Source organism: Hesperophylax consimilis, chromosome 19, assembly GCF_061612785.1.
Source record: "Hesperophylax consimilis isolate HC1 chromosome 19, BYU_Hcon_1.0, whole genome shotgun sequence".
Lineage (NCBI taxonomy): Eukaryota > Metazoa > Arthropoda > Insecta > Trichoptera > Limnephilidae > Hesperophylax > Hesperophylax consimilis.
The window spans coordinates 14,849,169-14,876,519 of NC_142854.1; the positions used below are offsets into that span (position 1 = coordinate 14,849,169).

The window sequence follows — 27,351 nt, forward strand, 5'->3', positions numbered from 1 at the left end:
TTCTATGTTCGGTTTAAATTCATGATGGGATCACTTAGTTTGTTTATTCTTTTTCTTCAATGTTCTGTTTACTTTCGTCAAGGAAGCAACAAGGTTAGGTTGGAGTGTTTCTAATTCTATCAAATCAACGTTTAGCACCCTTTTGAACTTTTGACATTTGAATGCGCCATGTTAAACAATGGTTCTCGGTCTGTTTTAGCCACTGAATAGAAAATACACTAGAAATGCCTTCCGTGTAGATTTGAATGGAAACCAATTTGGCTACTGACTTTCAATTCTAGCCCATTTAGCATGCGCTCTGTCTCTCTTACCCTGCCTGACATTGTATATCGTGTTGGTAGCACGTAAGCTGCTCAATGGGCAAATTCGCAATCCTGATGTTAATTTCACCAAAGCTAGGCAGGACAACCTTCTTATTTTCTAAGACACGAGACCAACCAACAGCTATGTACACTTGTATATTCATGTTCGACAGTTTAGCTCGATCCAACAAGTTGACTTGGAACCATGCTCGTCGTTGTGTTTACGTGCTTGAGCAGCTCGACACAAGACGCCTTAAATTGTAAATTTCAGTACATACGTTGAGACATGTTCGAATGAGCATAAAACTATCAAGCATGAACGAGCGTGGGTACTGGCCTTAACAATGATCATGCCTTTTGGGGGAATGACTTTACTCCTAAACCACCCGTCTTCTGAGGCAGACATTTTTCAGCCAAACTTCAGGGAATTGATTTAACATTGCAATAAATTTATTTTTTAACACAAGGGTGCGTTTCAACTGATGTAATGTTATTAATTGTAATTTTAGTGAAATGTAACATTGGAATCATTGTTGTTCACAATAAACAAGTGCGTATTGATATTCGATTGAAATGAAAATATCACAATGATGATTTTGAATGATGAATTTCTGTATTTGAAATTTAAACTAAAAATGGTCTCATTTTTGGATCACAAAACACGCCAACATCACATGTCTTGCATTCTTTATTCTATGGTTTCAGCTTTTGATGTAATGGTTGTTTTTTTTTAATTAATTTTAAACTATTTCCTCAGAAAATTGACGAGTGCATCCATGGCAGGCCTGCCGTCTGACACGGCGTCCATCCCAGAACGCTACGATGCAGCGGCGGCGGCCCGTGTGTCGCTTCCAACGCCCTCGCCGCCCATGGCCCCGCGCCCGCCGCCCTCTCAGGCTGCAGTAGCGCCCCCGGCGGCCCCGCTGCCTGCCGCAGCGCCTCCACCCGCCATGGCGCCGGCCCCCCCGCAGCCGCGCTCGCCGGCCGATAAGGCGGCTGCCGAGAGGGAACGTCAGCGCCAGAGGGAGCAGGAGCGGCGAAGGAGAGAAGCCGTAAGTATTCATTTATATTCTAACCTAACCTATGTCCCTTTACTGCCAGAACTCATTAGCTAACAAAATGATGCACTATAATCCTATATATGTATATCTATATGGGACGTGTGGGATTGCACTAACCTCCCCACATTCTGGAATAAAATATTATTTAATCCGCCTCTTTCACTATTGGACACTTACCCGGATTTTGGGGTGTCAGATTAGTGAAGAGAAAGTTGATTAATCTAATATTTGTGTGACCTAAAACCCCCTACAGACCACTCAATTTGGTTGGTTCAACTGTTGAGTGTTGCATACAGATGATGCGATGGTTGGTTCAATTTCGTCCGTTGCTCCTCTGGGGAACACACTCAGCATGCCTCCTACTTTATAAAAAAACCATATATTTGTAATCGCTCTAGTAGTTTCGTTTACAATTAACCTGAAAATAAAAAGACAAATTCGAAATAAAGAAGTTTTTTTACGGTCTCATTCATTGCATCCTTTTCAGTACATTTGAACTACTCCAAAATTCACAAGAGCTTCGTTCCTGGTATCTCTACCAGAGTACATTTTGCTTGTAGTATGTCACAAGCAAGTTTAATCCTCGTATAATGTAAAAAAAATCTGTCAAAACTTCACTATAATTAGTCATTTTTATTTATAATTCGTTTAATGTACGCTCACAAACAACTATGCACGACGGCTTCCTAGGCAGACTTAATAAAGTTGGTTCAATTGCTCAATTACGCTGCAGGCGATCCAACTTGGTTGGCGGTTGGGTGGTGTTCATATGGTGGTTGGATGCTGTTCATATGGTGGTTGGATGCTCTGGCGGTACAATCGTTCAACTCGATCCACACAGTTCAACTCAACCAGATTGGTACAACCGCTCCACCAAATTGAATGATCTGTATCTCCCGTTAGTTATTTGAATGACCTTTTAATATTAATGTCGGTTTGTTGTTTATTGTTGCAGATGGCGGGCCAGATAGACATGAACATGCAGAGTGACTTAATGGCTGCCTTCGAGGAGTCCTTATAAACACAAACCTATAGTTAAACAAATAATATATTCTATTATGAATCCAATAGGACTAGTAATCTAGCTAACAAGGAGAGAAAAGCCAATGAAAGTACCGTGCGTCTCTTAAAACAAACAACTAGTTATTTCTATACTGTGAATGATTAATAATAATTTTTATTTAATTTATAAGATTTGAGATTTTTGTGTACAAAAAAACAGTTTTTATTTTAAACAGACAATGGTGATGATTTAATAATTGACTATTTGCGACGTGGACTGTATGATAACTATTGTGATTACGGATATAATAATATTTTAAGTGCGATAATCTAACGGAATGTACAGTGCAGTTCTATCGCAGTGCGTCGCGGTTTCTGATACGACCGCCGAAGATCTACATCAGTTCAGACAGGACGACAAATCTACTTTGTATTAGGATAATAATATTACGTTTAACCAAAACAGTTTGGGACTTATGAATTTTGTTATTCACGTGTGTATTTTGTATATTGGAGTCGTAGAAGGTATTGTGACTAGTGGAAATGCTAAGAAATTCTACACAACAGTTGAAGGCACGTTCACATAGACATCCAAATTGAGAACAAACCAAGTCGAACTGTAATTTGTCAATAAATTAATCTGACAGTATACAGTCAATCACTAGTCCTTTTTATAATGGCATGCATTGGGTCTGGAAGGTTTGGGCTTGTTTCCAAAATTGAATATTTTGTTATACTATTTAGACACTTTTACAATTGTGTTATAATTTACCCACCTCGTTCATTTTTATCCTCGCTACGCTAGTTGGTTTGCTTAAAAACTAACATTCAGATCCCGCACTGATAAGTTTCACAGTGTACTGAAGTGAAAACCGTTTTTTAACCGCTTTACTTTAGCGAACTGTACTTTTCTGTGCAGGGTCTGGGGTTATTTCAATGTGCGCTCTTCGGCGGACATTGTACGACGGATGTCGTAGTTTATTCAAACCATTCTCGAACCTTCCTGGTGCCAAAAATATTGTCATACCCAGATTTCATGTTAGGGCTTTATAGACTTTATCACGTTGGATGTCTATGGGCGTTCACCATTTTGCTATGTTTTATCAAATATTTAAACATTGATGGTTTAATATTTAGTTTCACAGGTAGCTTTATCTCTGCCAACGATGATGACAAAATATCTCTGTTAAGCTGTCATTAACTTTTATATTCACGCTTCTAGATTCATTTCACAATGAACACACCCGTTGTGCTTCCTCCTTGAACTGTATAGTTTTGAAGTTTCGGACAGCCTTGCAGTGTCCACCATTGGCATTTTGTTGTTCATCCAGATGGAGGCCACTGCAAGGAGTCTTGTACACGTCTTGTATTTAAATGAAAAATAACTGACGATAATAGAATGATGACATTTATTACAACCTCTCTGGAACTCCACACTGTATTTTACATCTCCGTATAATCTTTGGTTGAGTGCATATTTTTGACTGTTTAGGAAATTTATGTTACTTTTACACTTAAGAAGGGATTGTATGGCACTGTTGTTAAATCACTAACTAAAACTAAATAGTTGTATCTACACCTACCTGATTTCCCCCCTGGTAACAATAAATGCTTGCTACATATAAATGCATAATAATTTATTCCAATCAACATTGGAAATGAATAAATTTCTTAATAGATTTTTATGAAATGATTCCATTGAGAATGATTGGTCAAAATCAAAAACACTCAAAAATCATGTTTTTAATAAAATTTATGTTGAAAAATTTTTGTATTAAAATGTCGCCTTTTATCATAAAACTTAATAATAATCTACTTGAGCGATAGAGATTTCCGACTGTTCGATTTCAATAATCATGTTCAACAGACATAAAAAATGCAATTTTTTAATGTTTTAATTTGAAAACATCTACACTCATTAGTGGCATTAGAGCATTAGTGACATCTTTTGGTATTCAATGGAAGCTCAATCCCTTGGTCTAATTTGTTAGCCTTTGGGAACATACAACTTGTATGGTCTCACAGAAACCATTGTGTGTCTCTTACTGTCATGGAGAAATATGACCTAAACGGTGTTAGAATGAGGAAACACCACGCTTTATATTCAAATTCAAAAATTAATTACAGAAGAATTAAAATGTACACCTCTATGAAACCAAAGGTTCCGACTACAATTTGAGAAAAATTTATGAAACTGAATTTTTTTTATTAATTATATTTATAGGAAACAATGAATGACAATTATTAACGTTTATAATACATTTGTCTAGTAAATTTTTTTTTTCACAATCTAAATTTTAGTTATAAAAAATTTAAGGTGAGCCATTTTTAAAATGTTTTACTTTGCATTCTAAATTTTTATACTTAAAAAATTATGTTTATTTCTAATAATGAAATTTGAAGTGTATTTCATCACCTACTAAAAACAGTTTTTTTTTTTTACTTTTGGGATATGTCTACAAATATTCCATTCATTTGGATTTTATTGCAAAGCAGAAATACTCCGACCTTCTGACAGAATATGCCAGAGGCCTTGGTGGGGTTAATCAAGCTAGTTAACTAAACATATTAGCTGATTGCTGAAAGTTTAAAAAAAAAAAAATAATAATCATTTGCCCACAACTAAATTATCAAATTTGGGTAGCTATTGCTCGAACGGTTATAATATAACTTATTCTCATCATTTTGCAACCTAAATAAAATTATATCAATGGATATTCTAATAAATGAAAACATGAACTATGACATTCCTCTTTGTGTATCTCCCTTGAAGTACAACCAATATATGGATCATTTTAATTGCTTATACTTTTATTTACAAAATCACGTTTTTGGTTTGATTGCCTACAAATATTGTATGATGATCCAACCCATCCCATCCGAAATTATTTTGACTGAAATTGACCACAGCAACTGAATTAATTTTTGAAATTATAAACTCTGTCCTTATTGTGATAATTGCAAAAATAGTATTTTTTTGATATATGTCATTATTTCATTATGTTTGTGTCCTTTTACGTTTGGTATAAGCCTACTTTGCAACCAAATGGTTCTCCCAACCGAACAAACATGCGAAATTGAGAAATCTTAGGCTCAGTTGTTTCACAGAAATTCAATTTTTTTTTTTTTTTAATTTTTTTAAAGAAAGACAAACATTCCCGGGTTACGAATAACCCAACAATGTTTGAAAATCTCCTACTACCACCACAGAAAGCCGAAAATGTTGCTTGTGTTGTGATGGAGGACTTAGCCAGTCGAGGAATCGAACACGCGACGCTCGGGTGAGACCCAAGCGCTATGCCCACTCAACCACTGACCGGTCAAATGTAACACTGTTATCAAATGACAGCGCGCCATTTTGTTTTTGTGAACAGCAGAAGAGGACAACTTGTCAGCTTATTACAATTTTCTAGAAAGCTGAAACGCACCTAGAAACGATGTTTTAAATGTCAAAAAAAGTACACCTCTCAAATGACAAAAAAAACAACATGGAGTTTGAAACAGTAATTTGTTATATTTAAATTTCTGCATAACAACTGGGCCTTACATTTTTGCCCTTATCATATTTTTATCTGAGTATACAGATATTACAAAGGCAACATTTTCAGTTTACTGTGGTGGTAGTAGGAGATTTTCAAATATTGTCAGGTTATTCGTAACCCGGGAATGTTTGTCTTTCTTTTAAAAAAAATAAACAAAAATATTGATTTGTTCTGGATATAAAAATAAAAACTTGATATTTTTAGTAAATTCATGCTGCAGTAATTATTTGTAAAAAATTTCGCCTTTGGACAGAATTTCCCTAGAGTTGTACTTTCAAAAAATGTTTGATCAGTTTGAGTAAGGTAAAATTTAGCTGACTTCAGGCATACACAACCACGGGAGGTTTATCTCTTCAGTACTATGATGATTTTTTGTTGTGTTATGGATACATAATAACTGTTTCCGTTCAACTTTTCACACTTTTTTATATTTCCACAGACCCAGACAAAATTTAACAGCCGGTGGTGAAAACATGAACTACATAAATTATTTAATAACATATTTTTTGTACGAATATTCGCCACTATCGACATTGTTGGTTGGATGTAAAAATTTAAAAGAATTGAAAATATAAATTGAATTTTTTTAACACATTTTATGCATTTTTACGGATTCTTCTATTAAAATACTGCACACGAAGATAAGGAAGACTTGTATCCCAGTTTATTATGTATTTACATGTAGTTGGGACTTTTATGAAGAGATTGATATACTTTCCGCCAGTAAAGTAGAACCGTCGTTAAAGGTAAATCAACATTTTCCCGCTGAATCAGTCGATTAAACGGTTAAATTACATTTCCTGCATAAAGTGTGTAATATAACCCCTGGGGTGCTGTGAGATTTTGTCGTCAACTTACTTTAAAAGATCTGTCAGATTCATCATTTATTTAGAAATATTCCCGGTTCAGATTAATTTTCAAATAGATTCGTTTTTTTTAACTTATCACAAAATGAAAGCAGATGTAAGACTCTTTTAAGATTTTAATATTACAAACGGACATATGCAATTAATTTTTTTTTTTTGTAAATTTAAAAAATACCACTTTATACGAAATTGAAAACATATTTAACTACCCAAATGTATTATAAAGGTTATTGTCACTTCGTTTTTTTTTTTCGTTTCATATAAAAATAATTATGTAATAAAAAATTCACAAACTTTAAAAAATCTTTTTGGAATATATTCAAATTATTTAGAAGTGTTTTTTTTAAACTTAAATGAAAATACAAAGCCTTGTGTTGCCACATTATAACACTGCTTAAATTATGTATCTTACACTAAATTAAAAAAGAGAAGAAAGGGGAATTCTCTACTGTTGTCGGGGGTGTACTTTGTACTAAATGGAACAAAAAGACCGAAGGGGTTGAAAAAATTGAGTTTGGATAAAAATGATGGGTGTCACATGCTTCTTACTAAAAATGAAGATTAGTCTGCTATGAATCGGTTCTGAATTTGTTTGTATTATGTAGTGTTTGGCAAATGTAACTCATCTTAAATCTAACACTGTGTGGCCTTTGTTACCCTAGATTCATGTAATCATATATAGCCCATAAATAATCCTAGGTTCAATCAACTGAATACTGAATTCACTGATATAGAATACACACTATAGCGATACCTTATGAATATGAAAACTTACATGCCTCTTATTAAAAAATATTCTGTCCAGGGTTTCTTTGCCCGATTGCTTTCAAATATCGCATTTCAATGTGAATCCATCACAATATTAATTTATCTTCAGACTTTGTTGAGGATAGACAAAAATCACAAAAAAACCCTTTCAAATACATTTATAACAAAACCATAGCCATAAACTAAGTAGCTTGTTACTTTATAGTGATTTGTTTTTGTGGTATTATGCCGTGTTGTGCTAACTCCTTCTTTAGCCAACGTTTCGGACAGCATTGCAGTGTCCATCATCAGAGCAGATGTGTAATCTGAGTAACTTGTTACTTAATTACTACCCTCTCACTGTAAGCTTGTTGTAAATGAGCATTTTCGCCAAAGTTTGTACATGTTTTTATGTTTCCATTCTGTTACTGTATTACTTTCCACCAATATAGTTCCAGAATGGAAGTAACGAATTCTGAATCAGAAATGTTAAACTTGATTTTTTTTCAAGGTTCTTCCAAATTTGCATAAAAACTGTGTGCATATTTTACAAAAATATATAATGTAAGCTATTTAAGGACGTCACAAAATTAAATGAACAAAACAAAATAATAAAATATTCGCAAAATTAAATACGAAATCTGACTTTGTTTAATTGAATGTAGAGGTAAATAATTGATTAAAAATATATATTGTATTTAACTCACGAGAAACAAAATGACAAAAACACAATGTACAAACTTTGACGCAAATGCGCAAATAGAATAACCGCGTCTATAGTATAAATAGAAATAAAAGTCCGTTGTCTGTAATGATGTGCAGTGCAGAAGGCGAGTGATGAGATACTAATAAATCACGCCCTTTCTGCGCATGGCAAGAGACCTTTTGCTTGCTGTCTTATAAGTAGCGCTTTAACTATTGTCATTGATCTCTTGGGCGGCTGCTTAATATTTGTACATATTTGCCATTATTTACTGCGAGAGGAAGGATCATTCTTGTGCTAAGCAACTGTGCTGGGTCTCTTCAAGACTTCATTCCTTTCCTCACCTCTTTTTGGAGTTACAGGCATCGTAAAATAACATTTCAGGATGACTTATACAAAGTATGAAATTTGCGGAAATGGATTCACAATGACATCACGATATCTGGAGATTTTTTTTACATTAATACTTTATTCTTTGTCGGTATATTTTGTTCTTTCAACTTTTGTGTATTTTAATCTATTACTTTGTATTAAGGGCTAATTTTGTATTTGATTTTATTTTTCTTTTCTCTTTCTTCAATGTTAATAAAATGCTTTTGTACAATATTATTTATGTAGAATGAAAATGTGTTGTTTGGTCACCTGGCTACCTGATACTGAGTTTCAGAAAAAAAATAACTGCTCTTTGTACAAGTTATGAGACTTTTCCCTTGTAATACCTAGTTTTCCTTTACATTTTGAAGTAGCTCATAAAATTCTCCAATGTTTTTAAACATTTATGTACATATCATTTTACATGGATGAAGCAAATTTGCCTCAGAAATAAAAATGATTTTTCATTTTGATTTTTTTTTTGCATGTTTACAATATGTGATCTGAAAGCTGAATCGAGAAGAGTAAAGTTACAGTAATTTTGAAAACTCATTAAATATAAAAGGTGTCTAATAACAACCGGTGTAAATAATATAATCTTGTGATAAATTAGTTGAAATTGTATTTAATAAATTGACCGAATGTTCTTGGTGGAATTTTCTTTGATTGTTTTTCACGTCACCCTTGATTCTCCACAGAAAATGGGGGATTTTAAGAACAGAGATGTTATTTCATGAAATAATAACATTTTGGTGTAAAATAGCCACGAAAGGAAAATACTTAACCCTTTGGAAGGAAGTGATGTGTCGACTGCACATCCGGGTACTGTTGCCGAGAAGTTCGTTATAACCTCTGTTTCTGTTTGTGTTCATGCATTGTTTATGGGAAAAGAGGAAGAGCTTACAACGGAGCCTTCAGCGGTGGGCCTATAGTACACATTCATCTCTTGACATATAGATACGTTACTCATGTCGTATCTATGCGTTGACACATTCACGTCAACTAACGAGTAATATGTCAACTCATATAAAATTGGTCCCGTCACCTTTCTGGTATCTCCAATCCCTTCTTTATCTGCTGCGTAAATATGACTTGTGTAGGTTTTACACAGACGAAGCTACACATATAAGTTTGAACACCAGTTACAAATGAATTAAAAACTACAATTTTTGCCATTAGTTGTTAATTTCTAATTCCATCTGGCTCATCAATTTTTCCACTTTTCGACTGGAATGCGCATTGAATCATGCACTTGTCGATTCTAAAAAATATACTCATTAGACTTGTCGAAATGTACATGTTACTCTAATGTGCCGCATGTAAAATATTTTTTTTTTTACTTTGTCTAAAAGGGTTAACAAGATGATGCCAAGTTCTTTCTGGGCAGTACCCTAATTATTTATTCTAAGTCAGAACTGAGTTTTCCACTGAAAATGTTTAATAAATTGTAATGTATTTTCTTTAATAATGAATTACCTTCTGCTTTCGTGAGACGCATATAATAATACTTACCGAATCTTTTAACACGTTTTTAACCTAATCTACGCGACCGCTGATGTGATTCATCAAATCCATGCAAATGTGCCGCGTGGTTGGATAGATTGCGTTGAAATAAGTGGAATCAATTCATAACTAGAAATATTTTGTTTGCTGGTTTTATTATACATTTTTAGTGGAAACTACTAGTAAGGTATTTAACCATTTATTTATATTTCTACCTTATATTAATTATGTTAATTGAAGAAGCATTACTACTGCTTTGCTATATTAGGAAAAATTGAAAAAAAATGCTGTGAATGTGTTTGTACGTAGCGAAACATTTGAGTTTCGCTTTCAAAAAGTTTTAGTTTAAATAAACAAAAAAAAAAATCACTGTCATTAAAAAAAATGTATCTTAATTTAATTGAAATTCAGACTGTCAAAAAAATTATCTAAGCAATAAAACGTGAATAAAATTTAAAAAAGTAAATTTATGAAATTAACCTAATTTTCTAATATTATTTATTTGCGATTCATTTAAACTTTTATTTTTAAATCAAAAACAGATTACATACTACTAAAGGCATCATCATTTATTATTTCCTTATCTGGGCTAATTTTTTTAAAACCGCTTTTGGTATTTATAAAAAAATATATAGTTTAGACTTGTTCAGAACTGTGTTTCAAGTTATCATGTCGAGTTTAGATAAATCGTAAAGTGCAATTTTGTAATGAAAATTTTAAAAATGTAATATTATTTGGTGATAGTAAATTTGAAAAAGAAACTATTAATAAAACTACAGAATACTTTTGCCAGTTTTAACCTTTGATTTAAAACCGTCATGTTTCGCATTGCCGAAAAATTGTTGATAATTAATATACTAGATTTGATACTTAGACTAATGTTGGTTAAAATTAAAAAAAAAAAACAATTTTCTTACACAGACATCTGACAGAGTACTAATCTTAAATGTCAACCCTTTGGACGGTCGTGACTAGGAAATGAGTTGTTGAATTGTAACACGTGCGACAAAGGGTTGGTTTGAATGTAGTTAAGAAATTAAAGAAGCAAATAGATTGTATGTCCCACTTCTTATGTTACTTGAACAGATACAGTTGAAATTGAATTCTGTGAATTTGATGATGTAATATTTCAGTGGGTGACAGCGCACAGCCTCCATCTCGTCTTTTGTCGTATCCGCAAGGGTATGCAGTGTTGTTTATTTGTATTTTTATTTCCCAGACTATTGATGTCACTTTTTATACCATTTTTATGTTGATTAATAACAGTATCATTGTAAGCATAAAACATTTTTAGTGTTGCAGTTGGCAGGAGTTACATGTATAGCTGTATGATTCTTAAAAAGTATAATCTAAATTAAAATCAATCTGTATATACAAATATAAGATTGTTTTTATTAACATTGTTGCTTTTCATTTCCCCTACTGTTACCCGCAAACTAAAACTAACAACAAGATAGGTTAAGTATTGTAATTTTAGCGTGAATACTGCACAAGAATCCCAACTGCCTGGAGCTAGTGAAATAGGACCATGGCACCCCCAGGGAATGGTGAGGGGAAGGTTGACAAGTACCTGGCTAATCAGATCTCGTCACTTCACCAGGCATAACATGATATTTATTCATTTGATTTTAAATCTGTCCCTTTAATAAACTCATTGTTCGTCAAACCAAAAATATATTTCAACAAAAGAACCCTGATGACTAAACATAGGATTTGATTTTGAATTTCCCATCATTAATTTCATGTTGTCTTAAAGTGGAAACAAAATCCCTTTATTTCAACAAAAGAACCCTAATGACTAAAGCATAGGATTTGATTTTGAATTTCCCATCATTAATTTCATGTTGTCTTAAAGAGGAAACAAAATCCCTTTATTTCAACAAAAGAACCCTGATGACTAAAGCATAGGATTTGATTTTGAATTTCCCATCATTAATTTCATGTTGTCTTAAAGAGGAAACAAAATCCTTTTATTTCAACAAAAGAACCTTGATGACTAAAGCATAGGATTTGATTTTGAATTTCTCATCATTAATTTCATGTTGTCTTAAAGAGGAAACAAAATCCCTTTATTTCAACAAAAGAACCCTGATGACTAAAGCATAGGATTTGATTTTGAATTTCCCATCATTAATTTCATGTTGTCTTAAAGAGGAAACAAAATCCTTTTATTTCAACAAAAGAACCTTGATGACTAAAGCATAGGATTTGATTTTGAATTTCCCATCATTAATTTCATGTTGTCTTAAAGAGGAAACAAAATCCTTTTATTTCAACAAAAGAACCCTGATGACTAAAGCATAGGATTTGATTTTGAATTTCCCATCATTAATTTCATGTTGTCTTAACCCTTACCACTCCTTTGTCGAGTGTGGCTCGACATTATATTTCTTACACCAACTCCTATGTCGAGTCATACTCGACATTATAGTAACGCAATTTCGAAAAATAATTTAAATTATCAAATGTATTTTTTTTTCTTTTAAACACTTTATATCTCATTCTGAATATTCCGAATACGCAAAATACATATATCTCGTCAAGTTTCGCCTTTTAGATAATTTTTAAAATCATATTATTTTTAACCTTGTAAATGCACTGCGCAGTTATTTGGTTGCGACGCATGTAAGTAGGTAGGTACTTGCCTGTCTACCTGCGTAACAATAGGAAGCGCTGAGGGATTTCTCCCAACACATAACAAAGGATTCTTATACCTATTCACTTGTTATCACATAATATTTTGTTCTGTTTGTGTATTTACATTTGTTTTTACTGTTTTTAGTAGCAAATATTTCGTGGCCGAGAAAGCACTGAAAAAGTTTAAGTGAATAAGGGCATATTAAGTTGTTAATTTTATATATTTCTATGTTTTTTGTACTCTATGTAAAGAAAGAGTAATAAAAATTACATATTTAAAAAAATTTTGTTTAACTTTTTATTGAGGCCACTTTTTATCCCTTTTTTGTAAATTAATTAAGGAGTTGGTAGTAGGTAATTAAAAAAAAAATTAGGAGTGCAAAAAGTTAAAGAGGAAAAAAAACCTTTTAATTTTCCTGAATTATTTAAAGACTGGTAATTTTATTGTTTCCGAAAATAGATTTTATTTAACATTTTGTAAGTTTGATGGAAGAAACTGATATTGTCTTTTTATTTTTGACTCCATTCAAAATTGATGAATAATTTTATACGCACCACTTCTCAACTGGTGGAGACTGGCATTACGTCTCGAAGGTAAAAATTTGGTTTCTCCCACTGACCCGCGTCCCCCTATTTTCATAACAAACTGCCCCGTTTTATTTCTTATAAAGAGGTGTCTATGGTGTTGTTTTAAATAAATTTTTGGCAATCGTAATTTTTATTTTTGACGTTTCACATCAGTTTTAAGAAATCCATGCGTTCGCGGTAAACATTCCTAAAATAAACACAATGCAACTCAAAATGGAAAAGAAGAAAAAGTTTAACCGTCAAGAAGTGAGAAATAGACTTGAAAAAGAAAGTAAATTCATAGGAAACCTTCTGTCCGTATCCCAAATACCTTCCCACGGTAAGTCGTAATATATTCTAACCTACAAATGACAGTTGTGTTTGAAACTTAACATGCTTCATACCATTGATACAGTAAACCACAAATAAAACCTAATGATAAAGTTGTAGAATTTCGCTGCACGCTTAGTACGCTAAAATATATAAATATCACTTGGTTTCAACTTAATTACTACGAGAAATAACTATTTATGTGGTGGGAGATTGTGGTTTAAGATGCATTAAAGTTCCATTTTTCTCTATCAAAGTTAAGTTTGAAGGTTAGGAAATATGCATAAATTATTAAAATAACCCAATCTATACCCTAATGCCCTATTTTGTGCATTTTTACTTAAAGCCCCGACTTAAATAGTTGTCTCCATTAGATATTTAACACACTTTGATCGGGTTATTTTTTTGCCGGCAGACCGCTGAAAACGGGCGAAAATAAAGGTCCCGCGCGAATTTCTTTAATTTTATAAATCGCTATATAACCAATATTATTAGCACGTTCCGATGGTTTTGGTCCGCTGTACCGTGCGAGGGGCAATTGCACACGTGGTATTTGAATTTGTAATAATGTGTTACTCTAACAATACTAGAGATGTGGCAATTGTTTTTGTTTTTATAATGATTGGGGCTTGGTGAAAATATAATAATTTTATAAAATTGAAACCTAGTTTATACTTAAAAAATTGAACCCTAATGACCCAACAATGACTTTGTTTTCGATTTATTAAGTTGCATTAGAAATAATACTTGGTTTTCGGCTAGAAATTTTATAGCTTGGGTATGCTGAGTTGGTATGTAGAAAATTTTATTAAAATATATAACGCTATATCTTCGAAAATATTTTAAGGCTGCCTTTACACTTGTAAGTTTTTTCCTGTAAGTTGCTCACGTAAGCGACTTACGACAAATTTACCAATGTAAACGACACCATAAGTCACTTACCGTAATTTTTACCAAGTTACGGAAGTTTTTTTTACGTAAGTTTTTGACAGGTCTAATCGCTCACGCGTGAATTTACGGCTCTCTCACAGCTTATCAAAACAGATTGATAAGTTGAGACGCTTACAGTAAGTTTTGACGTCACTGTCGGGATGGTAAAACAGAAATCTGCAACACTGACGGGTCTTTCTGCCGTTGTTCCTCGGGACTTGTTTATTTGTCGCCATGGACAGCTTTATGAAATAATACACTGCAATAATCTATGGAGACTAACATAACATTATTTATCATTAACACAATGTCATGTTTAAAAAATGCCTGTGTAAATGTGTGATAATGATTCTAGTATTCGACTTCACGAACTGATGGATCAGCTATCAAACTTCACAACAAATTAATATCTCGAATGAATGCATACAAAAATGCAATACAAGAATACGTAGAAAACATTACCTGACGCCAAAAATCGAAGAGTCACCATTAATTTTTCTAACTAACTAACTAACCATCACGCCGTTTCCCCGCAGGGGTAGGCTGAGAGGACGGACAGCCAAACAACTAGGTCTTGGCACACACTTATTGCCTCATTCACATTCATACATCGTCTAATACATACTCTTCTATTATTATGACTGTTGACATGGCCCGATTCAAGTATCTGATTCACTTGGTCGTGCCATGTCTTCCTCGGGCGTCCCCGACTTCTGCTACCATTCACATTTGCATCGTATATTCTCCTTACACTCCTTTCTTTGCTCATTCGCTCTACATGCCCAAACCATCTAAGCGTCCCTTTCTTGATCTTACTCATTACGCTTACATCAGCCTTGTACTCTTTGCGGATCTCCGCATTTCTCACACGATCGTACATGGTGTTACACACATACGCCTCAGGAATCTCATTAATTTTTCATCTGGTGAAATAGCATTCCGAAAACGAGTATCATTCTTTTTAATTAGCGGTCCAACCATTTACATATATTATGTATTAGAAGTCAGTTGCTCTAATTTGGATAAAATTAAGTAATTTTCGTTGATCCTCAATTCTTAATTCTGCCGTTAAACGAACGAAAGCCCCATCAGTACTTTTTGTTTGAAGCCAACTCCTAATCCAACACACTCTGCGGGCCCTTACGTTTTTGTTTGACAAAATTGTGCATATTATCGCAACGGCAATCCGTTATGTGCGGAAATGGGTACTATATGGGGATCCATGATCTAACCGTAAATAAACAAATCCCTTATCAAATATTACTAACTGACAGCTGTCAAAGTCGGCGGCAACGCGTTGTTATCAGGAAGCCATCTTACCTAAAATAGAATTATTGGTGTAGCGGTCTCTGTGAGAAGTTCGTAAGTTAAACTTCCAAACAACTTCCGTGAGCATTATTTACGATAAGTTGGATGCATATGTAATCGCTCCTGTGAGTAACTTATCAAAAATTTACGAAAGTCGTAAATTTTACTTACAAGTGTAAACCTAGCCTAATAAAATGAAATTTAAAATAATCACTTAGCGTAGAATGCTTCTCGTATTGCTCACGTAATATTGTTTATTGTTTTTCACCATACACTATTAGGTTTAAGTTTATAATCACCTTTATATAATCAGTTATAGTTCACGTCTAAAAATTGTTCATCTAATATTTTATTGTTCTTCCTCCATATCACTTTCTTCAGAATCACTGAACTGTAATGGCATCACTGACATTCTTCTCCTACAAGAAATTTCTTCAATTCCACTAGATTTTTCACTTTCACTATGGAATTCAGGCAAATAATTACTAGAACAGGCAGATAAATTATCTGCGACGATTTCGTCATCACTTTCTTAATTTTCAGAATCCATTTTGAATGGTTTGAAAAAGCAAATATAAATATTATCTCCTCGGAACACAACCGTAGGACAATTTGCTTTTTAAAAACTGGCATGCACTTGTAAATATTTATTATGGTCCGCCAAACTGCGTTTGCCGATACCTGCTTTTGAGTGGGTGCGGAACAGAAATTAGAGAGATTTGTTTCGGGTTTCAGGGTCATAAAAACTCTCGTTCCAGGAATTGAACTATTATAATAACAGAATATGTTATCTAAATTACTTATTTCGTTGATCAAGTGTCAGGTGTTCAATAATATAGGTCATTTTAGTTGAAATATCGATGTACACAAAGACTCCAAGATAAATACTAAAAAAAGACTTGCATTACAATTTGATAATTATGTACGTATAGTTGGGACCTTTACAAAGAGATTGGTATATAATATTCATATAAAAACATCGGATAATTTCTTCTTTTCTGCCATTGAAATGAGGCGGGCGCAGAAGGTAGAAATACCCTTCCCGACGTTAAGCATCAATCGACCGAACGGGTAGAACTACCCTTCCCGATTAAAGTGTGTTAAGTTAAAATCAAGTGTTGTTTTTTAAAGAGCCTTTACATGCGGCAGAATTAGAGAAGTTTACCAACCTAAATTAATTTAATTTGGTATGTTTTAGATTACGAAGAGGCACAAGATGACGTATTTCTCGGCCAAGAAAAACCCTCAAAAGAAGAAGCGAAAGACATTCGGAGAGCGCAAAGTTTCCAAGAGTTAAGCAATCGACTGTCCAAACTCAAAGGCAACACTGACTTTTCACTCAAAAACAAAATGATGAAAAAGAGCTTGACCAAAAGATTGAAGAAAAAAACTGGCAAAGAGGAACGAAGACAAAAGAAAAAGAACTCGCGGATAGAAAAGAGAAGTTCGGGAGGAGTGGTGAAACATGAAAAGGTTGAGAAAGTTGCTAAACTTGTGGCAAAGCCAACTAAACCAGTGTTCAACAGTCAGGGCAAGATGGTGTTCTCTAAATTCGACTTCTCAGAGTCAGGAGTACCGGAAGGTTAGTACATGTTTTGTTTTATAGTAGTTATAAAATTACAACTTAATTCTATTACATTTAGGACACTTTACAATACATCTAAAACTTATTCTTTATCATATTTAGGCATAACCCACGAAAAGCAGCAAGGCTTTTAGCTTCTTTAACATCTGTCGGTTATTAATTAAATATCTTAAATCCTTTTAAATAAAGATTATTTTGGGTTCCCGACAAATTTGTTTTTGGAAGTCTAAAATCTCCACAGTTTCTCGTGGGGTAGCCATGTATTCCGAAATTATAATTTTTTTTAAATTTTTTTTTTAATATTAACTCCACACAGGAATAATAATTAACATTATTAAACATGTATTTTGCGAGCATCTTATTTTTTAGCCTAAATATAAAAATTAGGGTATTGTAAATTATTCGCTGTCTCACACTTATCTTGGTAAACTTTCTACTATATATTTACCTAACCGCCACACTTATCTTGGTAAACTTTCTACTATATATTTACGTAACCGCCACACTTTTAACCCATTGGCCACATAATTATTATTCGCTGTCTCACACTTATCTAGGTAAACTTTCTACTATATATTTACCTAACCGCCACACTTATCTTGGTAAACTTTCTACTATATATTTACGTAACCGCCACACTTTTAACCCATTGCCCACATAATTATTATTCGCTGTCTCACACTTATCTAGGTAAACTTTCTACTATATATTTACCTAACCGCCACACTTATCTTGGTAAACTTTCTACTATATATTTACGTAACCGCCACACTTTTAACCCATTGGCCACATAATTATTATTTATTTTTCGGAATAACTTTATTGAGTAAAACCTCAAATTGTAATATTTAAATATTGAAGACAATATTAGTGATTTTTAAACGAAAATCTGAAACAGAAAAATCAGAAAAGGAAACGGTCACATCTGGGACTCGAACCTAGGACCCTTGTCTTTCCGGGACAATGCTCTACCAACTGCGCTAATGGGACCCTATTCCCCTCGGTCACTTTTAACTGTATCATACTTCGAATAAGAACTACCAACATTGTCTTCATTTTTTCACCGCACATTTTTATTGGCAACTATCTTTATGTATGATCGCAAGATTCAACCCGAACTAAATGCAATCCAGACAGCGTCTTTTAGATAAACCTATCTTATTTTTTATTTTTTTAATGTGCGACATCTGTTGACTTTTCTGCAAGTCTAGAATGAATATTTATTTTTTGGAATAACTTTATTGAGTAAAACCTCAAATTGTAATATTTAAATATTGAAGACAATATTAGTGATTTTTAAACGAAAATCTGAAACAGAAAAATCAGAAAAGGAAACGGTCACATCTGGGACTCGAACCTAGGACCCTTGTCTTTCCGGGACAATGCTCTACCAACTGCGCTAATGGGACCCTATTCCCCTCGGTCACTTTTAACTGTATCATACTTCGAATAAGAACTACCAACATTGTCTTCATTTTTTCACCGCACATTTTTATTGGCAACTATCTTTATGTATGATCGCAAGATTCAACCCGAACTAAATGCAATCCAGACAGCGTCTTTTAGATAAACCTATCTTATTTTTTATTTTTTTAATGTGCGACATCTGTTGACTTTTCTGCAAGTCTAGAATGAATATTTATTTTTTGGAATAACTTTATTGAGTAAAACCTCAAATTGTAATATTTAAATATTGAAGACAATATTAGTGATTTTTAAACGAAAATCTGAAACAGAAAAATCAGAAAAGGAAACGGTCACATCTGGGACTCGAACCCAGGACCCTTGTCTTTCCGGGACAATGCTCTACCAACTGCGCTAATGGGACCCTATTCCCCTCGGTCACTTTTAACTGTATCATACTTCGAATAAGAACTACCAACATTGTCTTCATTTTTTAAAAAATAAAAAATAAGATAGGTTTATCTAAAAGACGCTGTCTGGATTGCATTTAGTTCGGGTTGAATCTTGCGATCATACATAAAGATAGTTGCCAATAAAAATGTGCGGTGAAAAAATGAAGACAATGTTGGTAGTTCTTATTCGAAGTATGATACAGTTAAAAGTGACCGAGGGGAATAGGGTCCCATTAGCGCAGTTGGTAGAGCATTGTCCCGGAAAGACAAGGGTCCTGGGTTCGAGTCCCAGATGTGACCGTTTCCTTTTCTGATTTTTCTGTTTCAGATTTTCGTTTAAAAATCACTAATATTGTCTTCAATATTTACATAATTATTATTCGCTGTCTCACACTTATCTAGGTAAACTTTCTACTATATATTTACCTAACCGCCACACTTATCTTGGTAAACTTTCTACTATATATTTACGTAACCGCCACACTTTTAACCCATTGGCCACATAATTATTATTCGCTGTCTCACACTTATCTAGGTAAACTTTCTACTATATATTTACCTAACCGCCACACTTATCTTGGTAAACTTTCTACTATATATTTACGTAACCGCCACACTTTTAACCCATTGGCCACATAATTATTATTCGCTGTCTCACACTTATCTAGGTAAACTTTCTACTATATATTTACCTAACCGCCACACTTATCTTGGTAAACTTTCTACTATATATTTACGTAACCGCCACACTTTTAACCCATTGGCCACATAATTATTAAGCTAAAATATTTGCTCTCATCACTGAATTAATATTGTACCAAGAATTTCAAATCTGCATTGGTGTACTAAATCTAACGTAACTTTTTAACCATGTGTTTAATTGAATTAATTTCTTTAAATTTGCTTACATATTAGATTTAGTAAATAAAATAATTTAATAAAAGAACAATAAAAAACAAAATATGTGTAAATAAGGAAACAAAAATAACTTTTTTTATTTGTTGTTTTTATTCACAAAGATAAAAAAAATATACAGAAATCCTTTTTTTTTTTATAGAGCGGAGACGGTTTACAGAGCGAACATACATATAGTTCCCATGATCACTTAGGCCATAGGTCCATTGCGCTATCTCCCATTTTTGCTGGCATAGTCCAGTGGTAACGCATTGGACTGCCATTCCGAAGGTCGCGGGTTCGAACCCGGCGTGCGCAAATAAATTTTATTTGATTAATTTGTGTTATTTCACAATTAATTAATTAAAATCATATATAGTATATTTGCGGCACGTTCCAGAGTGGAAGATACTACCAGTATCGCCCTGGTGTAAGACCACCATTCAGAATTGAAACGTTGCTCCAAATGGCTTTAGCCGTGTTTAGTGACTAGATCTGAATAGCCAGGTACTTCCCCACCTTCCTCTTTCCCTTCCCCACTTACCTTCAGCCTCACAACATCCCCCAAGTGGGGATGCCATAGTCTCACTGGCTCCAGACGGGAGCAGTTGGGACTCTTGTGAGGTATTCACTATAAAAAAAAAAAAAAAATTTACCTCATTCCTTTCACAGTCACCAGGTCCCTTTTATAAAGTTCACAAGGGTTGTTATTGGATATGTGGCTATTCTGGTTCCACAATGTGTATTCCCAGGTCTCATTTCTCCTCTCCAATCCCCCTTGGTTCCCTGAAGGCCCCAAAAGGGGAGAGAGCCTCATCTCTCTTCTCCACTCCTCCTTGGTTCCCTAAAGACCGCAAGATGGAAGAGGACTTCGTCTCTCCTCTCCTCTCCACTCCTCCTTGGTTCCCTATATGCCCCGCAACTGAGGAATCTACTCCTCCTTGGTTCCCTGAAGGCCCCATGCCAGAATAGTCCACTCCCCCTCGGTTTCTTGAAGGCCCCACGAGGGAAAAGGGTGTTTTCAAATGCTCCAATATTCATCCCACGGGTATCCAGGGAAATAAAAGGTCTACTCCAGCAGAGCCCCGAGTGCCGGAGTAAGGTCTAAATACTCCGAGATGCGACCCTGTTTCTCGGAGGCACCGTTCGTGACACTGTTCCCCAGGTCATTCAGCCTGAGCACGGTAGCTCACACCTTAGCTTGGGATGGTTATTGCAGGTCGTGTTTCCACTCCCTGAGCGATGGGTTCGCCACACTCCCTACGCTAAATACAGAAATCTAACATGGATAATTTTATTTTTTTACATAAATGTATATTTATGGCTAAAAATTTAATTTATATGATAGTCCTCAAAGCAATCAGGGATGTGAAGGGCCAATTTGCAACTTTTGCATTCCCAGCGCGTTTCCGTTTGCATACCCGGCATTGTCACTTTGGGAATATCTTCCCTCCACGGCCTGGAGGAATATATGCTAGGAAGTTGCCCCCCTGACATCGCTGAAGTCTCATTGGACTATCACCTATTCCAAAACCATTTGTCAGGAATTGACATCTTGCAGCGTTTAGAAGTAGGAACTGGAACCGACGAGCCCACTTCGCCTGTCGAATAATTGAAATCTTCGATGTCCTCATTTGCAGATTCCTCACCCTCGGACTCAGGATCTGATGACACTAAATTATAACTTGTATAATCATCATCCGATTCAGCCAATAAACTTTGTATTTCGGCTAATGTGAGCCGGAATTTTTGCTCGTGCTTGTTAAGTCCAGAAGCATCGCCATTTTGAAGAAATTAATTGGCGGCCGGCTGCTTGCAAAACTTCGAACATATTTTAGGGAAAAAACTTAAGAAAGATATTATTACCGATGCCACAAAATGAATGCTTCATTATCTATAGAGCGTTTGGCTTTTAAAATTTGGTTCAAAGATGTCACTGGTGTGTTCGTTTTTCGGTTTTAGGCCGACCTACTCCAGCCCAAACGTGAGTCAGTGTTTGTGGATGATTACTAGAGATGCACACCTGATTGTGAATCGGGGTTTGTGGCCAATGGGTTAACAGGCACAGCTTATGAAAAATTACCTTCGTTTCAACTTAATTACTACAAGAAACAACTATTTTCGTCAGGAGAGATTCAAAGTTAAAAATGTCCCTTATAACAGGATCCTTCGTGAAAGTTTCGTTTCATTCGAAATACGCACAAGTTACTTATTAACACAAACCGATAATGTAATAACCTATTTTGTGCATGTAAACTTGTTTTTTATAGTAATTGTTGAAACGAAGTGTAATTTCCATAATCGTCATCTAAAAGAGTGGCAGTTAGATAAATAATTACCAAATTTCTTTACTTCCCTTACACAGTGGTAAACTTTTAGAGTCGCTGGCCACGCTTAACACACTTCGGCCGGCAATGGTAGTTCTACCCGTCTCCACTGCTTAACACACTTCGGCCGGCAATGGTAGTTCTACCCGTTTGGTCTCAACTGCTTAACCCCTCCGACTTTTCGCGAACTTGAAGCTAAGATGTCTTTACCGAAATGTCAATTTCACGAAAACGTTGTGTTATTACCGCCTCACAATCAAAGCTCTATAAATGAAACATTACTGAACGGAGCCGAATAGTAAAAACTGTTTTAGAAAGGTTACAAAATAGGCTTTCAAATTGTTGTATCATAAATAAATATTAACATTTGTAAATATTTAAATTTAGAATGGAAACATGAAAAAATTGTAAAATGACTCACCTGTAATGTTTTATGTAAAAACGATACTAAAATCACGGATAATGTAAAAAAAAAACACTTATTTCATCGTACAAATGTACAATAAACAATTCTGTCACTTCACTTTTTGACCATTTCATACAAAATATATTTTTAAAAAAATAATTAAACTTGCGAGGCGGGTCGGCACGTCAAACGGCTTTCTTGGCGTCGTTTTACGATTTGGCGGGTAAAATTTGCTTCCACTGAGTAGGTCTTTTTACGGGTTTCTATGGATAACTTTGAATAGAGATGTGAAGCTTCATTCAATACGAATATTCTACTTTTTGTTTTAGGGATGTCACTAGAAGAATAACGTAGTTATGACGATTTTTGTGGAAACACACGCGTTGACGTGTAAACACGCTTATTGTACTTGACTGCTATCGTTATTTTATCGTGTATATCTGCTTACGTTGCTGACCGGTTAACACACTTCGGCCGGCAATGGTAGTTCTACCCGTTTGGTCTCAACTGCTTAACACACTTCAGCCGGCAATGGTAGTTCTACCCGTTTGGTCTCAACTGCTTAACACACTTCGGTCGGCAATGGTAGTTCTATCCGTTTGGTCTCAACTGCTTAATGATTCTGCATTGACCATCAATATTTTCAACGACGCTTACAGATAATTTAGTTCCGGAAGCGAGAACTTCTGCCTATCAGAATGCACCATTCCACAGGGCGACTCAACTGCTTAATGTTTCTTCATTGACCATCAGCGTGGCACTGCCTCCATAGCCTTTTTATACTTCTATTTTTGTCTATTTCCTATCAACATAATGTCATCAGTAGTGATATTGTTGTCATTGTTTTAAATCTTCCCCAAATACACATGTTATTTACTTACTTCCGCTATTTGTATATTTTTTAACATTTCTCATTTACTGAGTTCTACATTAGTAATATATTGATGTATAACTGTTGAAAAAAATAAAAATAAAGGGTTTGACAGCAGGATGGACTTTAACCAGCGATTCCTGAGATTATTTGGATTATTAGGATCACAGGGATCTACAAAAACATAGTTTTATAATAATAAAGATTGTAATGCTCATATGCGAAACTGTATGCCGAACTGATAAGCCCAACTGTATCTCTTAAACGGCTGTATGTACGAGATAGAGCTTTGTGTCACTAATAAATATGATTATGGCATTACCGAAACCAAGCTTAACTCTAAACCCCAGTTTTTGTAGTTAGGCCCTAATCCTAATCCCTGTGATCCTAAGCCCCCAAAGTATAGAAGTCATTTTGCTGTTTGATGATATTTTTTTTCAATTACGTTGCAACTGAGTATTTGGGTACAGCCTAGCGGGCCACGTGATACGCACATCAGCGCAGTAACAAGAGAGAGAATGCGTAACAGTGTGATCAGTTGCAATGTGTTACTTAAACAAATTTTAGGTTTTTAATTGTAAAAAATATATCATTAGAAAACAAAATGACATCTCCTTTTTTTACTGGTACGTGCTGTTACACCCTGTATAAATTCCTTCTGGTACGTGCTGTTACACCCTGCACAAATTCCTTCTGGCACGTGCTGTTACACCCTACATAAAATCCTTTTGGGACGTGCTGTTACACCCTGCATAAAATCCTTCTGGTACGTGCTGTTACACCCGGCATAAAATAATCCGCCACCCTAAAAAATGACGAGTGTCCAATTAGTGACATGCAAAATTATTTAGGTATTTCGTAAAAAAAACAAACAAACACCGCAATTGATCTTTCGTAAAATTTTCAGGATTTTCACCTCAGAAGAAAATATAAAAAAAATTATATAAACTTATTATAAGAAAAACGTGTCTTGAGCGAAATAAACAGGAACACATGCGAGAGTTGCTAAAATGTATATATGACTAACCGAAATATCCTAAAACAACATTAATTAATCCTGGTGTCTGGTAAAATGTTCAGCTCTAGCAATCTATACGGCGGTATAGTAACTGAGTGTTAGAGCAGACTGAATTTGACATGAATATCAGCAAATTATTGAACTTGAGATTGTGTGCTTTCAACTAGTAAAAATAACAGCGGATTATAGTAGTATAAAGTGGCAGATTGCAGAGAGTATGTACTGTATATTTTTATGTATATTTTCCCTTTCCAGTGTGCTAAGATTTTGGTTCAATTTCAGCAAAGAAGAAAGGCGAAAAAGACCCCCGCAAGATCCTGGAGACGTTGCAGAAGCAGAAAGAGACGGTGAAGGAGCTGCGTGAGGCGGGACAGCTGGAGAAGGCCTCCTCACTGATGGAGAAGATCACCTGGAAGAACGCCCTAGCCAAGGTGGAAGGGCAGAAGATTAAGGATGACCCCACGCTGCTCAAGAAGACAGTCAAGAAGATTGTAAGTTCACGGCTCATTTGTTAACTAACCATCGCTCCGTTATCCGTACCGTTGGCAGGGAGGACGGACCGCCACACAACACTCTGTCTTTTTCCTGCTTCATTAGCTCCATTCAGACAATACACATATCCAATCATAAAACACTCTAGCGATAGCTACCCAAATTTAGGTAACACTGCTAATGCCCCTGAGTAATAGCTACCCAAATCTGGGGAGGTGATTTTTATGAATTAAATTAATTTATTTTTAATTTCACACAACCAGCTAATATGGTTAGTCGAATATCAAAAGAAGTAACTAATGTTCCTCTCATGGAATATTCCAGATAATATTTTGTACTGTGTAGTCTGCTTTAATGTTTAACGCTATTTTTAATTGTTTTAACATATTGAATTTCTGTTCATACGTGATATTTCGACTATAGGCATTTCCAGTAGACCTTAGACAACATGCAGAAATATAAATATTTAGTATTATCCTGAATAAGTACAAGGTAGGGCAACTAACATACAGAATTCACGCATTCCAACATTATTTGTCCAAGATTTACACTAATAAGTTTAAACTAAAGAAAGAGGTACATATTTCAAAAATAGAATTAAAATAATTTTATGGTAAAATTTTTCCAACTTTATGTCCGGGTTAAATCTTCCCCATAGGAAAAACTAAACCCTTCCACACACTTTTCCACAAATGATCATCTAGTCAATCCACATTATGCAAGTGCATTATATAAGCTTAATAAATACAATACAAATCACCAGAGATCAAATGGGAAAATAATTCTCAGACTCCAGATATTTTCATATCAGAGGGTTCGGCTCGGTAGAACTCCTAACTGGACCTATAAATCCTACTGATCCCTCAATATAAATATTTAAAAAATCTTTCGTAATCCTACATGTATTTAAAATGATTGATTTTTGAATTTTTACATGTAAATTCTTTGACAGATCTAATACGCCTAAATTTTGAATGAGAGAGCTAGATATAATGCCAGTAGCCGAAATAACAAATGTTAATATTTTTATAGTCTGAGAATGCCTCTCATTTTCTAAATCTGCGAATTTTCTGATTTTTTCAGAAACAGATTTTTGAATTTTATATTATTAATATTATTATTATTCTATCGCTTACCTGAATACTAGACACAATCAGTTTCAATATTGAAAATGACACTCAAATTCAAAACATATCCCCGAGTTCATTGAACCAGAGTTACGATCACAGACACACAACCGAATTTATGCAGTAGCAGGTCAAATATTATATCTTTCCTCATTATTTTTTATGATTGATGTGATTAGCCATGCCCCTCTTCCTCCTTCATAACCTACATTTTGGAAGGATCTGCGTTAACAATTCAGAGGCCAATGGGTTAAGAGAGTTTCGATAGATTTATCACATAATAACTTTTTATTTTTATTTCCAGGAACAAAAAAAGAAGTCGAGCGCTAAGAAATGGGATGCGAGAATTGTGGGCGTACAGAAATCTAAAGACGACCGACAGAAGAAACGCAGCGATAATATTTCAAAGAGAAACCAAGATAAGAAAAAGAAGGTTCTTAAAAAGGCGGTGAAAAAAGGAAGAATGATTCCGTGAACGCGAATGAAAACTTCTTGTGAATAATTGTCTATGATTTTGTAATATATAAGTTCCATAATAAAAGTTTATTTTATGACCTATAAACCTCCCCTTTTACTGATTTCATGTAACATAATAATAATAATACTCAGGCCATGTCATCCATTACTAAATGTTCTTTTTAGCTTATCGCCATTATTTATTACTTTTAGATTATTTCTGCTTCCCAGTCTGGAGCCAGTGCGACTATGGTATCCCCAATCGGGGTAGGTTGTGAGGCTGAAGGTAGTGGAGAGGAGAAGGAGATAGGGAAGACGAAGGTACCTGGCTATTCAGAACTGGTCACCGAAGTGATTTCAATTCTAAATGGTGGTCTTTCACCAGGGCGACACTGAGAGTGTCCTTCACTAGAACGTGCTGCAAATATATTAATAAATCAACCAAAATT

General features: G+C 34.6%; 2 protein-coding genes across 7 annotated transcripts in view; both read left to right on the forward strand.

The window, feature by feature from the left end:
- fs(1)h (female sterile (1) homeotic) overlaps positions 1 to 13,001 on the forward strand; it is a 65,898-nt gene extending 52,897 nt beyond the window's left edge. For 3 of the 6 annotated variants that reach the window (XM_089643154.1, XM_089643155.1, XM_089643150.1), the window contains 2 exons: positions 1,060 to 1,354; positions 2,319 to 13,001. In XM_089643154.1, coding sequence (XP_089499280.1) covers positions 1,060 to 1,354; positions 2,319 to 2,384 — 361 coding nt within the window. In that variant the 3' untranslated portion in view covers positions 2,385 to 13,001. The remainder of the gene's footprint in view (positions 1 to 1,059; positions 1,355 to 2,318) is intronic. The other 3 variants (XM_089643152.1, XM_089643149.1, XM_089643151.1) reach the window with 1 other exon arrangement.
- A 444-nt stretch (positions 13,002 to 13,445) lies between these two features.
- On the forward strand, positions 13,446 to 27,008 carry Surf6 (Surfeit locus protein 6). The gene is made up of 4 exons (XM_089643097.1): positions 13,446 to 13,642; positions 17,069 to 17,452; positions 25,110 to 25,318; positions 26,751 to 27,008. Exons 1-4 carry the CDS (start codon positions 13,525 to 13,527, stop codon positions 26,919 to 26,921), a joined length of 882 nt encoding a protein of 293 aa, XP_089499223.1. The 5' UTR covers positions 13,446 to 13,524; the 3' UTR covers positions 26,922 to 27,008.
- Positions 27,009 to 27,351: the final 343 nt, after the last annotated feature.

Bases quoted from the DNA above. Each gene is read 5' to 3' on its own strand.
- Surf6 (XM_089643097.1), top strand. From the start codon at position 13,525: ATGCAACTCAAAATGGAAAAGAAGAAAAAGTTTAACCGTCAAGAAGTG. The intron at 13,643-17,068 runs GTAAGTCGTAAT...GGTATGTTTTAG, and splicing joins ATCCCAAATACCTTCCCACG to ATTACGAAGAGGCACAAGAT. The intron at 25,319-26,750 runs GTAAGTTCACGG...TTTTATTTCCAG, and splicing joins AGAAGACAGTCAAGAAGATT to GAACAAAAAAAGAAGTCGAG.